The 18,747-nt window shown below is 37.7% G+C and overlaps 1 protein-coding gene across 1 annotated transcript in view; it reads right to left on the bottom strand.

Moving 5' to 3' along the window:
• The window catches only part of LOC104525963 (sodium channel protein type 5 subunit alpha), a gene marked incomplete at its 3' end in the record, with an annotated part of 56,426 nt that overhangs the window by 22,444 nt on the left and 15,235 nt on the right, over positions 1-18,747 (bottom strand). Inside the window, exons 5-6 of the mRNA XM_010169272.1 lie at positions 18,158-18,249; positions 9,169-9,399 (exon numbers count right to left, since the gene is read on the bottom strand). Of these exons, the coding sequence (XP_010167574.1) occupies positions 9,169-9,399; positions 18,158-18,249 (323 nt within the window). The remainder of the gene's footprint in view (positions 1-9,168; positions 9,400-18,157; positions 18,250-18,747) is intronic.

Consider the following 18,747-nt stretch of genomic DNA (forward strand, 5'->3'; position numbering starts at 1 on the left):
ATCTACTATACACAGTATTTTCCAGGTAAATAAAATCCAAGGCCAGGACTGAATGAGGAACACTAGAGAGGTCTATCCCACTAAAAAAATAAGAATGAGTGAAGAAATGCAAAGTGAGATATTATGTTGTCAGAATGTAAAGCAAAGCAGTGAAGGAGAAAATCTCACCCATCCATTACCTCGACCAGTTTTAAATTCTCTGTATCATTTTAGGTAAGAGACATGGATTTTTTTAGAGACTCTTAGCCAACACTTTTATGCAATATGAAGCTGTGATCAAAGAAAAATGTAATATCAATATGCAGAAGGAATAGGATGGAGTGCTGGTATAGGAGATAACTTATAAATCAGTGGCTTGTAACCTCCAGAAGACAGACCACAGCATTGCTTTCAATAAGGTAACTGCTGGACTGGACGGTATTGAGAAGCAGGTAATGAGAGTGACTGGGAAAAGTGTAATAAGAAGAGCAACTGAAAAAAATTATATCCTTTATCTTAGAGAAGAGGTGACTATCAGAGTCAAAAATAGCATGAATTCTAGAAAATGAGAACAGGGAGCTTTGTGTGCTCCTGGTCACAGAGCATGATAACAATGGGATTTTTACCCTAAGAAAATGGAGGGAGAAAAAAAAATTAAAAAAAAAGACAAAAATTTTCAAAACTAAAGATAAAGGAAATATTTTTCACTACACTTGTCATCTCAGCTGCTGAAGTTACTGCTACAGGCTGCCCCTGTGGCCAAAACACTCAGAGAGAGATTTGTTGCTTATGTAGATAAGGATATCCAGACCTATAATAGTTAATGTTAATAAAAATTTAGAAAAATATCTATACTTCAGGCTGTACTAATTTCTTCTGGAACAGATGGGGCTGCTCTGTGCCATAGACAGATGATGCTGTAGGTATACAAAGGCCAGATTTGACCTGGCCATTCCCATATTTCACCTCCACCTCATTGTGTGAATTCAGCATTGAAGAAAAGTATCAGGAAAAAAAAATTCTTTACTTATTCCCTAAAACAACACAATAAGAGAAAGCAGCGATGCAAGCTATTCTCTTCTGGTGGGCTCATGGTGCACCTGGACTAACTCTTCAGAGTTAAAAGTGAATGCTACAGGTTGCCTTTGCAAGGCAAATTATTGCTGAATCCAGGGCAAGCAGAAGTCCATGGACAGGCTCCAAAGGGCACAGATGTGGTCCTTTCAAATACCACTTTGAACACCACTGTGCAACTCAAGTGGTACATTACTTTGGTAGTTTATGAACAATTTGATGGTACAGGAGAACTCTGAAAATGTTCCGAGTAAATCTTCCATGGCAGATCTTTCCTCTAGTACATCTTTCCTTTCTGTGAGCAGTAATGCAGTGAAGAGAGAGAAAAAAAAAAATAAAAATATATATATGGGAGACAAATCCTTCTCTTTTACAAACTGTTCCAAGAGAAGAACTTCTCTTTCACCATCAAAAAATTTCCTATTGAATGGTTGGGAAGAGTATTGGGTACAACAGTACCAATTCCTATGTTATCCACTTCTTCCACTGGGCCTTCTTTTTCTATTTAGCTTAAAAGATTAAAGTGCACAGGTACAATACCCATATTAATAACACATCAGAGCATTAATGTTTGAGCATTTATGAAGCTATTTATCAAAAGATCCACAGCACCCAAACAAAGCCACAATATTTACAGTTAACAGTGGAGTAACGTGAATAGATTCCATGCTGACAAGCACAGTCTGAAAGCCCAGAGAGGTTCTTTGTCTTAATCATTGGTTCACATACAATCATGCATAATAAAACACCTATTCCAGTCTCAACCTGATCTATTGCTTCCCTCTTTCCTCCCACCTCCATGATTACTCATCAAACACTCACTGTCTTCTATTACCACCTCAGAAAACACCTCAAACACTTCAGCTCTCCCCAAACTTGCTACATTTATTATCTAACTGGAACATCATTATTTTCTATACAGTTCTCATACAGTTTCAGACTGTCTGTTCATACAGTTCCATTTCAGTGTTTCTGAAAGCAAAAATGAAGCAATTCGTCAGGCAGAGCTAATAACCAGGCACGGAGCTTAGAGAAGACATACACACATCTATATAGACACGCACACACACATATTTTTATATATTCACAGATACATGTCTTAACATCTATGCTCATTTATTTCAACAGTGCATTACGCCTAGGACATCAAAGAGGAAGATGTGAAAAGGCTCTGGAATTATTTCACATTGGTCTGGAACTGTTCCTGATTTACCAGCACCGAGCAGTCGGACTGGCTCTGATTGCATTCACACCATGTGCAAGACCAGCTGCTTCCCATAAGCCTGTGATCCCCTCTCAAGTACCAGAAGACCATGATTTGGATGGAGATCACATCAATGTTCAGCAAGTTGCTCTGGAACCAAAGGTCATTATGAAAAATGCTCACAGTCCTCAACCTTAGGCATCTGGCATGGCTGGTTTAGTTGGACCATCTCCTTAGGCTGCCTAGTGTGATTAAGGGATTGAAAACGAAGCAGGCTCCTCACCACCTCAGAAAGTTCCTTCTCCAAATCACTCCTGTCGCTTTCTTGGGTGTAATTAGAAGCTGCAAAGACTAGGCACCTAAAATGAGGACCTAAACTTAATGTATTTATACATCTTTTTAAATATAGAACCTGAAGTAACCATAAGTCTTCCAGGTCTAACTGGAGATGACAAAACAGATATTACATTTATCTTTACCTGGATTTTTGGATTTTTTCTTTTTAATTAAAATTTTGTTGTTTGGTTTTTTGTTTTGTTTGGTTTTTTTTTTTTCCCCAGACCTTTGGTAACTACACATTTTTACTTCAGAAGAAGAGAAAAATCACTTCCATGAAATGAATGCCAGAAACTAGTCTGGAAGAAAAAAATAACATCCCTGAAAATTCCTCTTTTAAGCTATAAAAAATAGCAGTTGATTTCTTCCAGTAACAGGTTAATAAAGCTTAAACATTCTCCCTCCTTTTTTTTTTTTTTTTTTTTAATTTAAATATCTTGGACAGGATTATCTAAAAGAAATTATAGGGTTATATTTTACCTTACAAGATAATAATTTGGAGAGAAAACATGTATAGAACACACTGAAAACAAGATCCTTTCAGACTGTCTTAAGTAGGGTATTTAAAGAAAAAGAAAATACTGGGGTTTGCAACTATAATTTCAAAAGTTATTTTATAATAATTTTACTATATTTTTACAGGTTTTTTCTGAAGTGTTTTTTCTTATGCGTTCAGCACTTACATTGAGCCTTGCTTTACAAAAGAACACACCATTTAAACTCAGATTTCTACTTACTACTTACTGACTAGTCAATAATCCATTTTAGTAATGGAATACATAAATGACATTAAAAATTCTACAATCATCAGCCATACAAATCAACTACACTCAGTCCACTGGCATGTTTTTTTCTCTCTGTAAGCCAATGACAAATCTGAGATCAGATACCTTTCAATCCACTCTGAACTCACACATTGATAAAGCTTCACTTCATCAAATACATCTTTAATTTATACAACACAGCCTAAGACAGGCTTTCAAGCATGCTATTTGCAGCTGCTTTCCTAGAAATCTTTACAAGTATTGGAATTCAGCTTGCAGTTTTTCAATCAGCTGGTATTTCTAAACTATGAGCTTTCCTAAAGATAACTGACAGCTCAATATCTTTGATATTGATATATTGATCACAAAATTTTCGTAATGCTGTGGATGTAAATTATCAATATATTCTATCAATATTTTCTACTTTTTTTTCTTAATTTCATTTTTATATGACCACTGTTGCTTCTACAACTTCAGATTCCCAGGCTTGTTATTATTAACATCTAAAAATAATCTTCCTTGGGTTTATTGATTGCAGTCCCTTATCAAATCTAGAATTGCAGGTAGGAAAATAATTACTTACCAGTAGTCAGTGGTTTTCCCAGATGAACAAGCTGTGCCTCCATTTTAACTTTACCGTCAAGAATTATCATCAAGAATTTTTTAGCCTTATTCTATCTAATGCTCAACTGTCCCCCAACCTGTTGGAGCAGGTCCAGAGGAGGGACACATAAATGATCAGAGAGATGGAACAACTCTCCTATGAGGACAGTCTGAGAGAGCTGGGGTTGTTCAGCCTGGAGAAGAGAAGGCTCCAGGGGGACCTTACTGTAGCTTTTCAATACTTAAAGGGGGTCGATAAGAAAGATGGGGGCAAACTTTTTAGCAGGACCTGTAGTGATAGTACAAGGGGTGATGGTTTTAAACTAAATGAGAGGAGATTTAGATAGACTTAAGGAATAATTTTTTTCATAATGAGGATGGTGAAACACTGGCACAGGTTGCCCAAAGAGATGATAGATGCCCCATCCCTGGAAACATTCAAGGTCAGATTGGACAGCGGTCTGAGCAACCTGATCTAGTTGAAGAGGTCCTTGTTCACTGTGGGGGTTTGGACTAGATGACCTTTAACCCTTCCAAGTGAAACTATTCTATGATCCTATACTCCATTCTTACAGGCAAAGAACTGTCCTACAGAGGAGGCTGGGAGACTTGATGAGCTATTTCTGCCTTAATCTTCCCTTTTCCCCTTCCTAGTTTTGCAGTGGTAAGCATTACTCATCAGAGGCAAAACAAGACTGGAATAACTTTTCTTATAAGCCTTCTTCTTAGAGGTTAGTGTGTAAATTGTGGAGACCTAGAGTCATTTAAATTGGTGGAAAGAATAGAAAAATCCTCCTGTTCATCATGAGATAGATGTGCCCATCAAAAGGCAGATTTCAGACCTACATCTCCAGTGTGAGTTGAGGAGGAGCTAACCAGGTATCTTGCCTTCCCATGACTGCTGTTCCCAGCAGCTAAACTGAGGAACCAGAGGTACCTGCAGTAGCTTAGATAATACTTCTCTCACAGAATTAAGCTTTTAATGATAATGCCAAGAAATTTTCCTTCTTGACAGTCTAATCAGGAATATTAAATGTCATTTTTGTATGCTAGGACTCAGTAATTAATGAAGCTAAATGCAAGAGATCTCTCAGTGTGAATTTTCCCACTGAATCCTCAGGTTTAAGGGCTCTGTCCCTTGCTTTCCCAAGTTGCCTGGCATTTCCTCCAGCTGCAGAAGCCATTGAAACAATGGAAAGATCCAGGGTGGATAGTTAGGAAATCCATATTCCTTATGGGATTTAGTTTATACGATCATGTCATGGCAGATGCACAACAGGAGGAGAGAATCCAACAATTCGCAACAATGCTACCAACCTTGCAATGGAGGATTGACAAGTTCCTGCAAGAAAGTTTAAGTAACAGCCAAAGGCCTGAAAGGGGAGGTGATGGGGGCTGACTGCTTATGGATTTATCATGCACAGAAATGGACCACATATTTATTTTTCCAGATTTAGGAAAAAATATTTTTTTCTTCTGCCTCCACCACTGGTCCTGGTACTCTGCCTTGACTGGTGGTGGAGGCAGGAACAGTGGTAGCAGAGGAGCCAGCCAGCACCTGCCCCACCAGCCAAGACAGTCATGGTGACCGCAGTGGTAGAACAAGAAAGTAGATGTAGGTCTTGAATGTATAGCTAAGGGAAGGAGTTCCTGAACCCTGGGGTCATGGTGGGTATTTCTTGAAGGATCAACCAAAAATCAAGTGTTACCACATAACTGCAATTAAGCCGATGATGGCACAAAGTTTATAAATTGACTTTTTTCCCCCATCTATAAAATCAAAACAAGAGGACTGAGAAGACAGATGAGAAAAAAATTTCCTGCCTGGGGGCTGAAGGGACCTAAGGAGAGAGGATATAATTTAGTCCAGATACTAAGTCAATTTTGAATAAAAAAAGCAAGCTGAAGCTATCCCAGGCCTTCTACAAAACCAAAATGTCTCCTGTACCAAATGCCTGTGGCACACAGTCATCTCACACTAAAGAGGGCTCAGAAAGACTGAAAACTGAGTTCTTATCTTTCTTGGCACATCCTGACTTTCTCAGCTATTTCCTCTGCAGCACCAGGCAATTCTTCACTGTATTACCTTTTAAGGGGTTCCACTTTTTCATTCATGCAAAAAAGATTCAAAGGCACAAGAGGATGCCAACGCCATTTCAGAGGCTCCCTGCTGTCCTTTAAAAATCTCCAAGAATCCAAAGCAAACTTGCTCTCCAAGAAGAACAGAACTAGAATATTACTCCATTTTGATTGTCGATTTTGGTGTCTTGATGAACAGAATCAACAATTCATTTTTCCAATTTTGTTTTTGAGTGTTTTTCACTGCTTTATTTCTTTATGAGATATTTTTTAAGTATTATTACTAATCTCTGACAGTACTTCAGGTTTCTGTTTTCTGTTTTTTAGATTAGTATTCCTGCTCCAAACTAAGTGACTCAGCCACATTGGTTTTGAAGTCTCCAAAGAGCTTTTGTAATTGTCTCTGCTCCCTTTGAGTGAACTCTACTATCTCAGCATGTTGGCCAATTTTCTTCTCGAGTTCTTCTTCAAAATAAACAGTGACACTACTCTATTTCTTAATATATTCCTCTTTTTATCTAATTTGGTCTGCCTACACTTTAATCTAGCTCTATGTATTGCTTAATTCCCTGCAGTACTTGAAATTCGGACTGTTATTAAATTGTAGTCAGTACTACTCTGTTAATCAGTCACTTCATTTCATCATAATACTTATGCAAAATGAAATATAAAGCACTATCCCATCTAGTTACAAAGTGAGCCAGTCCTTCCATTTCTGAATTGCTTTAGTGCAACAGTCAACATTAAACGAAAATCCTACTTAATATTGTTCTCCGTAGCCTAATAGCTAAGCCACCTTCTCCAGCATTTTGAGGAACACTTAATTATTCTTATTCAGAGGTCAGTAGATTTTTCCTCTAGTTCTTCAGTGGGCAACTGCACTGACTCAGCAACTACTTAAGTAATTTTTATCCATCCTCCATATTTGATGGCTGTTGGCCATAACGCACTGTGACTTTATTTTCAGATATTATGAAAACATTAATTGGTATTATTACTTACTATTAATATTACATGGTTAAACATTAATTCACTTTAATCTATTATCTCACCAAGTTGATTATCTTTGTAAAGGTAAATCTCCTTTAACAACAACAAGTATATTTTAATGACCATATCAACCACTGATGAATTTACAAAATGGATTTATGGGAGCATCTCCCTCCTCCCCATAGCAGAACAACACAAGCAAACTTGCTTATGGTATGCTGGAGCAGCTGTACAATTCCTCCCATTTAAAGCAATGCTGCAGTTGGCCCTGACATTAATTATATTTTTCATAGGCACTATCCAATAATACATTTACCCTACTTCCATCTCCAGAGAGCCAGACCATCTTCACATCTCTATTTGATGCCTTTACTGCAAGACTTTATACTTCCAGCCATCACTATTTTATCTCTCAATGCCTCTGTGGGAGTAGGAGACCAGTACCTCACACAGCTGTCAGTTATCTGTGGGTGGAGGAGCAATGAAGTGCCTTAATCCACCACAGGTGCAGAAATATCTTTACTAGCTACATGACCACCCATCTCCAAGCTGAAAGCACAGAGAGCATGGGTTGGGAAACATGGCAGCAGGCTTATCACTGGCCAGCATAGGCCCCCATGTGGTTTATTAGCTCTGCCACAGAGCTTTTTTCCCATTTCAGTTGACAAGATGCTTTGGTACAGAGACATTGAGAGGACACATAACCTGATGGTCAAGGTAAATCCCAAACACAGCCCTCATTCAACCAGAGCTTCATGAGCTGCTCTTCCTTAATACTGCATCAACCACATCGTGCATCAAACACCAATGCTAAGCTTTTTATTCCTTGAATGAAACCTTTCTAACACCACTGCTTCCAAGGCTGCTCAGACTGCAGGGAGAGGAATTGACTAGAAAGGCCAGAAGTCACCAGTGGGGATCAGTGGGACTGCCCTTGTTGCAATCCCTGGACCACATAGCCTGGCTGAAGAGGTGTACAGTTCTGAGAAGCCAGCAGGGGTTGGAGGCAACCTTGTGTCAGGCATTCAACAGAGCCCTGGGTCAAGACAGAAAACTTCCAGGAATCAAGCTCAGGGTTTTTATAATGCAGATCTTTGGAGATACAGGAATGAGGACCGCAGGGTCCACACAATCAGAGCAGAGGTACCCCATGACACTATGTCACTTCCTCCCAACCAGATTTCCAGTCAATGAGTTGATTATGTGGTTCATTCTTCTCCTCAAAACAAACAAAATACTAAAGGCCACCAGTCATAAGTTCCTACCACCCCACATCAGTCTCTCTGCTTCTATCCCTCAAGAGTATCACTGAATTGTTTTAGATGTGAGTCCATGTCCATCACAATTGGTGTGAGTCCTCCGGTGACTCGGAGAGATTTGGAGCAGCAACAGCTTGGCCATTTGTTTACATTCTGAAGTTTATTTACATGAAACGCTTATTTATTTTTTTTTTAATGTTAATAAATGAGTTCAGTGAACCTATTTAATTGTAATTCAAAGTGTAGCAGACTGTAGAGTATTAAAAATTGCTTTGGCCTAGAAAACAAGCCTTTTGATAATAAACATCAGAGCACCAGATACTGCAGGATGGCCCAACACAGATAATGAGTTAGGGCTCTAATAGCATAAGATTTCCTTTAAAAATGCTCTTGGGATTTTTCAGGTTAATAAATACTGAATTGTTCTGCTTTGCTTTTTGATTTTTTTAAGAACTTTAATTCAAATTTTGAAGTTTTGCAAGAAAATGCAAGAGCTATAAATTGTCTTAAAGAAACAGCGTGCCAACCAGACCCACACACAGAGTTGAAATTTTAATGTAATTGGCTAATTCCAGGAAATGGAGCTTTTAGAAAAATATCATGAGACACCCTAAAGCTGTAAAAATCATCAATGGTGCCACAAGGACCTTAGTTTGTACAATAGGAAAGCAGCAGAAATACTTTCAGCATGAACTGTGAAAGTACCAGAGATCAGAAAAAGCTACCTAGATCTTTCAAAACCAACATGAAGAGCCAGTGGTCACGTAATGTTGCATTTGCTGATTCATATATAGATTCTGGTCAATATAACTAAAAAAACCCCCAAACAATCCACAACTCAACCAAAAAAACCCCCAAAACAGAGTAAAGAAGAGCTTACCTGTATCACTAAGAAATTCTTCTGTGGTGTTCCACATCCTACCATCCAAGTACAATGTGCCATTGGTGGAGTTAAACTTGGTGTAGTCCCTGACACACTTGTGTCGCAAGTTGCCCATGAAGAGCTGGAGGCCTATGAGGGCAAAGACACTCAAGCAGAAAACGGTCAGGATCATCACATCAGCAAGTTTCTTAACAGACTGGATAAGTGCCCCTACAATGGTCTTCAGTCCTAGAGAGATAAAAGCCAAGAGTTTATAGACTGAGAGGATGAGACGTGTCTGAAGATAGCTACTTTTCATGATAAAAATCTCTATGGAAGAGAAAATTGAAAGGTTTTCTACTATATGTTTGTAGCTAGATGGCAGAAACGAGAGACAAATGATCACTAGGAATGCTTAGTTTGGCCTACTTTTGTCTGGACAAAAGTCTTGGTATTACTTTTACACAAACACTGATTTAAAAATAGAGGGAAAGAACTGGATAGAGGAAGAGTGAGATACAAAAATATTAATGGATAAAGAAAATATGGAGTGTCTTTTATATTTTCATGGAGCTGCAGTTATCCTGGTTTTGCTAGGATAGAGTTAATTTTCTTCTTAGTAATTAGAGTAGCTGTGTTTTAGTTTCAGTGTAAGACTTGTTATGAGAACGTTGACAAAAGTACTAATGTTACTAGTTACTGCTGGAGCTCAAGGCCATTGTGTTTGGCTGGTTCACAGCTGCATTAGGACTGGGAGGGAGAAGCACAGTGAATAGCAAAACCAAAACCTGGCATTTGGATGTGCCAATGAAATATTCCATATCATGTCACATCATGTCAGTATATTAACCAAGGCTGACTGGAAATCAGGGGGTATTCTCTTAGGGATCACTCAGGCTCTCACTCTTCTAGGGTTTCAGTTTTGGGACTGTCTCTGCTCTGGGATCACTGGCTGGCACAGGATGGGCATTGGTCGGCGGGTGGTGAGCAATTGCACTGGACTTCACTCATTTGTATATTCTGTTATCACTGTTGTTATCATTATAATTTTATTTTAATTAGTAGATAGTTTTTATCTCAACCCGTGAGTCTCCTTGCCCTTTTCCTTACAATTCTCTCCCCTACTCCCTGGGCAAGGGAGGGTGAGAGAGTAGGCTGTGTTTGGCTGCAAGGTGCAAGCCAAAAGGGTGAATCCACGCAAACCACCACAGCAGTAAAGGCTATAAAGCCTAAATCCCACTGAAGTTTGAGAATGTGAATTAGTTTTAAATCACTCAGGTGACTCTGATAACTTTATCCATCACATAAACAGAGGAAGAGGTATAGAAATGTTATTTATTCCCTGATTATTTTACATATTTTAGTGTCAAATACAGCTCACTCTCCTCACATGAATAATTCCTCTGCCTTCAATTCATTTGCTTGAGACAACAAGAATTTGGGATTAGAAATGAGACAAATAATATGGGCAATCAAATAAACCTAGTGGAAACTATTTGAGTAAAACAACCTGAAGTTAATATTTTTATAATAAGCTGCCAATGTAGATAAATCATCTTATTACAAACACCAAAGGCCTGAGTCACACAAATTATCTTCTCCTGTGTTATTTTACCCTGTAACACTAATTTCAGTTTATTATTCTATAAATATACAGGTATAAATAACTATACTGTTTTCTCAAAAGTTTCTCAAAGTATTATTTGCTGTTGAAGTGTTCTTGGTGACCAGCACTATTTGAGCTGTTTCAATATTACATGAATATGACAAAAACCACTCTTTTCAAAAAAAGATCCTTCTTCTAACCTTGTGTGCTGTAGTTGGACGTTAATATTAGCTGCACAATAATGGCAATTTTGTTGGTTTTTTCCTATTTATTTTTAATTAATACTCAATAAGGAATAACCAGTGCTTCTGATCAGTGTCACCAGCATGGTAGTGGCAACAGAAATTAAGTTAAATGGAGAAAAAAAAAAAAAATAAAAAAAAAAAGCAAAGAGTAAACAGGAAGAATTCTCCTGGGCAATACTCAGAAGCACATTGATTTCCTCACTGAATATGATCATGCACAATATATCTCACTTCCCTGGAATTCCACCTCAAGAGTTTGGCAGCCACAAAGGTTGCGCTATTGCTATATAATTTAAAATAATATGAAAATGTACTTGAAGACTCATAGGAAGGCAAAAGGGGTTTTTGGTCTTGCTTAAAATTCTGTGGTTACAGTAAGGGGAAATCATAGTTTCTTAAAGGAGTATGAAATGTTGGAATGGCCAACAGGTCCAGCAGTCCCTGTTTCCAGTAGCCTAAAATATTGCCCCCCTGAATAGGATATTGCCATTAGGTTAGCCTGTGAATTATATTAATGTCTGTAAAATGATTCCTTTAACCAAAAGGGGCTGACTCATCAGATGTAGGTAGCCCCTTTCTCCACTAAATTCTTTGCCTCCTTAAGGTTAGCTTGCAGCATGGTAAAAAGGGAGCGGTTAGACAGCTCCCTACTGTGCTCAAAAATAAAACAAAAAATATTGCAGTCCAAAAATCCAGTCCAAAAGCTGAATTTTCATGCTATCTGCACTCCTCACCAGAAAGAGATTTTACAAATGAGGTCAGTTCTATTCAGGTACCTAGAAAAAGGCCAGCTTGAAACTTTTGAGTCCATCTGTAGATTTGACTACCTGTTTTGATGCCTAAATAAAAAGCGTAACTCTTCTGATAATCTAGTCTTGGGTGAACTTTATACCTGAAGTGAAACTAGCTTTAGTTGTAGCCCAGTTCTGAAGGACTTCCTGTGGTCTCACCCTTATCCAATGCTAAGAATATAAGACCTTGAAGACAGCCAAGTCTTAACCAAGTAGTGAGGTGTGGGGAAAAAAAAATAAAAAATTGTAAATGCACTAGATTTTTAAAAATTTTATCTAATATTCTGAAATATCTTCTATGATTCTCATCATGGGCTGTCTTTGAATACACACATTTCTTCACTGAAGCTGGTGAAACTTGGTAAGTCCAAATGCGAACCAAGACTTAAAAAAGGGAAAAAAGACAAACCACAAATTATTTTAATTCAGTACCCTCTGTGGAATCCCTGCAGCACATTTATTTGTTTGTAATACAAAAGCAAACTTGGAGGCTGCACTTGTATCATTTAAGTACACTAATTAATCTTACTTACATAGGCAAGGACAAACCGGAGTCCTAATGTGAATACAGATAATACCAGGAAACAAGACCTACAAAATCCTAATCACCAATAAAAACTATCTGTTTTCAAAATCAGGCCTCAGTATTGTTAATTTCAAGGTCATTTCATGAAACATATTTTTCTCAGTTTATTTATTGAGGTTTTAAATAGAATAGTAATCCTATACTATTAGTTTTACAAGTTCATTCCTTGCAGGTATCAAATAATTTCTTTATGAGAGGGATTTCTACTTTACTTTCATTTTTTTGCATGTTTTTTGTTGTTTTGTTTTTTTTTTTTTAATAGCATACAGGCTTCTGAACAGTTTAAGAAGAGAATGCTTTAGTAATACAATTGCTGTAATTAAAGACAAGGTATTTAAAAATAACTTGTACTCTGGCTCCTAGACTCTTGTAAAAACTTCCCAGGAAAACCATTTTGGAGAGTGGTATACTTACAATCTGTTTTTTTCTCACCCTTTAAAACCAAAATTTGCCCAGAAAATTAAGTAGCATCCATCAAGTTGCTTGGCACAACTCACTGCTAAGCAAAGTGTTTAAATCACCCTTCATTTAAACTTTCTGTGCCTCATAAGTGGAAGGGCTGAGAGGAAACAGACACCCAGAACCTCTTGCAGGTGCTTTGCATTTCTCTGAATCAATCCCATGTTTTGTGAAAGTAATGCTAGATATATTCAAATTTAGAGTACTGTTAAATCTTCTAGATAAATAATCCTTCTTTGAAATAGTGCCAATGAGAGCACAGCAATATAGCTTAATAGAAGCTACTGTTTATGGGGCAGTAAAGGCATTTACTTAATTCCTGAAAGTCAAACATCAAACCAGGCAGCATGCAGCACAAACTGAGGATCTGATCCAAAACTGAGTAACATCTACACACATTAATGACAATGGGTCTATAGATTACTCCCTATGGAGTAATCGATACAGGCTTTTCCTGAATCACTGAATTCTTTCCACGTTTCTGGGCCAAATCCTGCTTACATGACATGAACAACACCACAAGATCCAAAATCAGTGGAGCGAGGGCTGTATAGGCATAGTGACATGTGCATAAAGCAAGAAGGATTTGGCCCAAACATTCCTGTTAATGCAGGTAGAAATTAACACATTCAGAGATTAATCAAATAACCGGTTTTCAAATGCAAATCAGAAACCATAGAAAATGCAAGCAACACCAAACAATGAGAAATGGCAAGATTCCACAACACCATCCATTCCTCCTACGAGATGTGAGAAAGTATTAGCGTAATTCAGTATGACATCCATACCAGATGTTGGCAATCACCTACAGAACTTCAGATGCTTTCATGCTCAGTCTGGAAATGAGCAGAGAAAAAAAGCAAAAACAAAAGTCGAGAGTATGACTTGCACCATGATTGTACTCACCTAGGTTACTCCTTCTCCTGAGGATATACATGTGTCTTGTAAATGTCTACATGAGTCATGTGTGTGTAGGGAGAGAAGAGTTCACTCTTGGTGAACGTATTTTGCCATTAGCCACAGACGTGGGGCAGCAGAGTTTAATAGCATGTCAAAGACTTTAATAGCACGTTGGCAAACTTGAATGATTGTCAGCATTTCTGTAGACCATCTTTGCATGGAAATGTGACTGTCAGGCAAGTCTCCAAGGAAAACACATACATGTGATGTATTTTTCGACTCTGGGATAGTTACTTCTTGAGTTAAGTGATTTACACACCAGAGAAAATGACATTTATCTGTCTGCAAGAGGACTTCAGTGAGATTGAAGCACTGAACGGGGGTCAGTCTCCTCCACACAGCCTTAATTCTTGTGCTCCGAGTTCTGTTCTGGCTATCAGTAAAGTACTGGATAACATTTGCAGCACTATTTATAGCCTTTAGACTCACACTAACTTAAATGGGAGCTGGATCAGGCCCCAAAGTGCCTTGGCCCAATTTTCTATGAGGTCACCTTTCACCAGTATCCTGTCATTTTATGTGGGATGTCTGTGATGTACACGCCTGTTCTAGAAAGAGCAGTGGAGCTTCTCTGGGTACGGGGATGACGACGATGATGATGGCCTGCATTTTGCAGGCTTTTTATGATGAGGCACAGAAGTGTATACTTCAGTGCTTTACATTGCCTCAATTAGTAGTTATGAAAAAGCATTGGTGATTTCCATGCAGATAAACTATGTTTCAAGACCCTTTATTGTCATGGGAAGGGTTCCTATCGAGCACACTGGGACTTGGTTACGTTGGTAATGGGAGACAAATGAGTGATTTTAGTGGGTTGTTCTGCTGCTGACCATGATTCCTATCTAGACTGAAAAAGAACTAATCCTGTTGCCATGGCAATGTGCAAGATGCTAATTAATAAATAAAATCACTGACAGTTAAAGATTTTGTGCTCCAATAGAGAAAATTTTACTTATTTCTAAACACTTGAACATAAGGGATATGTTGAAGAAATTAAAACCTTTTTTGCTTTGGTAAGTCTGGATAAACAGATACCCAGCCACTGTACAAAGCTTGTTTTCCTTTGATATCGTGGGCCACTGGAAAAAAGAAATAAATTGGTGTGTTTAGTGGAAAATTGAGGGTATCCATGATGGTCCTCAGACATGTTAAAGGCATTGATCTGATGTCTTACACAGTGGCTGTTGGGTAAAAAATAAAGAGATAATGTATCAAGAGAGAGTAAGGCTGGATGGAGATCTGGATGCAGACACAGGACCTGCAGGTGTTCCATAGCCCTGGGCAGCAGGAGCTGCCAACCAAACGAAACCCCAGATCTCCAGTGAGTGGAAAGCAGACTGCTTGCACATAGATGCTAATATTTGTGTTGCTGAATCTGGGTCTGAACCCATCCTCCCAGAGCAAATCTTCTAATGGCAAAAGTAATGAGGTGCCGGAACAGGCTTCTCAGGAAGCTCATGAGACCTCCATCTTTGAAGGACTGTTAGAACAAGTCAGGCAATAAATATCATGCCAGGTAAGAGCTATACTAAATGCAGCCTTAGGCCACAGGAAAGGACTCTCAGAGTTTGCAAGATAATTTTGAGTCCTGCAAGCCTGCGTCCCCTAAACGTCCCTGTGCCTGCTTGCACGCTTAGAGCCAGGCATTAAAGGTAGGTGAGATTTTTAAAAGCACTAATTGTTAGCTTTACTGACTCCCTCTGGAGTCAATAGTGAAACTCATTGATTTCAAGTGAAGCACAATGCCTTTGAAAACCTGCCTCTAAGTGCTTTGCTGGACAGAAGCCTTACACCATGGAGGACTTGGCCCGTTGCTTTCAGTAAACAATTTCACTGAGCATGCTGAGTCCAGGTATGTTTTTGCAAACATAACTACCTGATGGAAAAGTGTGATCAATTTTATTGAGAAAAAGCTTAGGTTTTTATAAAAGGAGAAAATATCTCAGCGTTCTTCACCTAAGATGTAAAAAAGGAAGCAAAAATAACAGCCGCCTTCTCCTCTTTCTAGCAGCTGGATGCAAAAACCTCATGGATGGTAAAAGTGTTCATCATCTTTTCATTTTTAAGCCTATTGTTGAATAATATTTCATCTCAGCATTAGCCTATGCTATTATTAAAAACTCAGACTGATCTCCAAATAAACACAGCATCACGCCCAGTATTTCTTTCAAAATGTGTGTCTAACTGAAAAATGAACCAACCCTTCTGAAATTATCTGCTAACATTAAAAAAACCAAAACAACTTAGCTATGTTTTACAGGCAGCAATTTGTAGCTCTCCACATCTGTAATGTAAACATACTCAGGGCACAGGTAATCTTGACAATAAAATCTAAAGGCGGATATTCTATTACCATACCTTCATGCTGTTATGTCAGCAAATAATTTAGTTACTGGTACCTAAAAATGCAGTTATCAAAAAACCAATCAAATAGTCAGTCAGAAAGAAAAAAAGAGAATGTGATTTATTGTGTATTACTCTAATAAATAATAATCCTCATTTGTTTTTTTTTCTATTAACCGATAAACAGAACAACTCTGGTTTTAATATCACTGAAGGGTGTTGGTGTATTTTTAAATAATTTTTTTCTCAATCTCAAATTTCCACTAAAAACCAACTAAAATTTATAATTTGATGTAAAATAAGATTCTGCTCCAACTCTGATACAGGGCAGCAAAAAATTGCTATATATATAACTCAGCAAAATTGACAGGCTCTGCTCTGAAAAGCTCACGCTTGAGACAAGATGGAAAGTGAAAGGTGTCCCCTGGAGATGTTTGTCCCTTCAAGTTAGTCTTCAAATTGCTAGCAAAGGAAGCCAGGAAACTCTGGATTTCTTTCTGATTAGCCCTACTATCCTGTGTGATCTGTAAAACTTTTTGTGTCCTAAGGAAAAAAAAAAAATCCTTTCTCAATGGAAATATAATTAGAGAAAAAAAAAAAAACCAAAACCTGTCTCTGCTAGTATATTATTCTTTTTAAATTTAAAGACAAAAATTAAGACAGGAACTGATTTCAAGGAATACCAGACCTAATGAATGATGATCTTAAAGTATTCTTTAAAAGCTACGTTTGGACATATATTTTCAATGAAAAGTACCTTAGTCTTTCAGTAATTTCACTGATTTTCATTATTTTAGTGTTGTAATGAGGGAATAAGCTGTAGACCTATATATATATGTTTTCTTAACACCTTGATTCCAGAATTCCCATTTCTAGTTTATATTCCATGTGAGTGCTGGTGATTAATTGTAATATACGTACCTATAATTTTACAACACAGAATTTGTTTAGTTTTATATCAAAGTGTAAATGTGCTTAATATAATGGGTGGAAAAGCCTTTCTAATCTTAAAGAGCTGTGTGTGAGAATCTGAGCAGTTCTCTCGATGTTCTGAATATTTTTGACATGTAATTGCCAACATCTGTTCAGGATTATCACTGATAGGATCTACCATGCATGGACTTTGCTATCTTCTCTACCTTGTCATGCAGGTTGGAGATGTTAAACACTGAGGCTGAATGAGACCTGTCCATAGATATTGTTTAGCAAGAAAGTATTGTCATACGGTTAGTCCTAAGTGGACTCATCTATGTATAAATTACTAAGTAGTAAATATTATTTATTATTTTAAGAAAGAGTAAGAGATTAGATAAAAAGCTATGAAAATAGAGTTTCTTTCACTACGAGATCTGTAGTAAAATGCTGTTTTGTTTTTGTTTTTGTTTTTTTTTTCTGGGGGGGGGGGTGGTTCATATCCTTTAAAATGTGAGAAAATGTGAGTTGGTAAAATGCTGAACCTACCGAAATCAATGATGAAATATTTTCTAATCTCTTCAGGGTGCGAAATTTAAACAGTGTTTCTATCACGTGCAAATGGATAAACACCATGACAAATTAGGCTATCTATGCCTGCAGTCTTGAAACCTCAGCTCATAGCACAGATTTAGATTCGTCTATCGATGTGCTCTTAAACACAAATATGCATTTTGAGGTCATTAACCTTCCATTTTTAAAAATCAATATCCAAAGATTTTAAAAGAGTTTCACTGCCATTTTCCTATGGTTCATGAATGAGTACCTTACGTGTGTGATTGATGAGCCACCACATACCACTGTTCTCACAGCAGCACTCATCTTAGTGAGCTCTGTAATTTTGGAGGCACTCTAATTCCTTCTGCCCACAAAAATAGTATTGGAAAAACGTACAAAAAATGTATTCTATTGACAGGTCACATTCCCTACATTCCTCCATTTCCTGATCAGTATCTATGGTTAAGTCATTTGTAATTACTGTGTTTACTGCTGGAAATGGCATGTAGGCTTTAACTGCAGCCGGAGTGTTTAACCTGATTTTCACCTGAAATGACTGAGATTGTTTTCAGCGCCCGAAGTACTCTGAACGTTCGTAAGGCTGAGACATTGCCCAGGTCCACAAATTCAGTTATGTATCTGTAACAAGGGAAAGTCACACACAGACAATGACAAAACACCAGCAAAAAAAAACAACAGTCAAAGGGACAAAGAGAGACAGAGAAAGAATCACTTGTAGCTGAGAGCCAAAACGTAAGGATCAGGGCTTCTTACCTGGGATTACTGAAATAGTTTTTAAAGCTCTCAATACCCTGAAAGTCCGAAGAGGTGAAACACTGCCTACATTCACAAATTCTCCTACATACCTGTAGAATTAAGTCACAGTTATTTGGAATTATACAATAGAGTATGAGACTTGTCTGAATGAAGAATGCATTCATATATAGCAGGAGTGAACACAGCCAAATGAGAGGTGCATCCACTTTTCAGGCTGGTCTTTGATGCCATTTGTCCTGAATTTTTCATAGTACACATTATTTCAAATGTTTCTTGAACTATTTAACTTATCTAATAGGCATCAATTATTTAAAATGACTGGGTGAACTTTGCTATCATGCTGTTCAGCAATAAATAGTT

Source organism: Antrostomus carolinensis, unplaced genomic scaffold, assembly GCF_000700745.2.
Source record: "Antrostomus carolinensis isolate BGI_N321 unplaced genomic scaffold, ASM70074v2 scaffold1706, whole genome shotgun sequence".
NCBI lineage: Eukaryota > Metazoa > Chordata > Aves > Caprimulgiformes > Caprimulgidae > Antrostomus > Antrostomus carolinensis.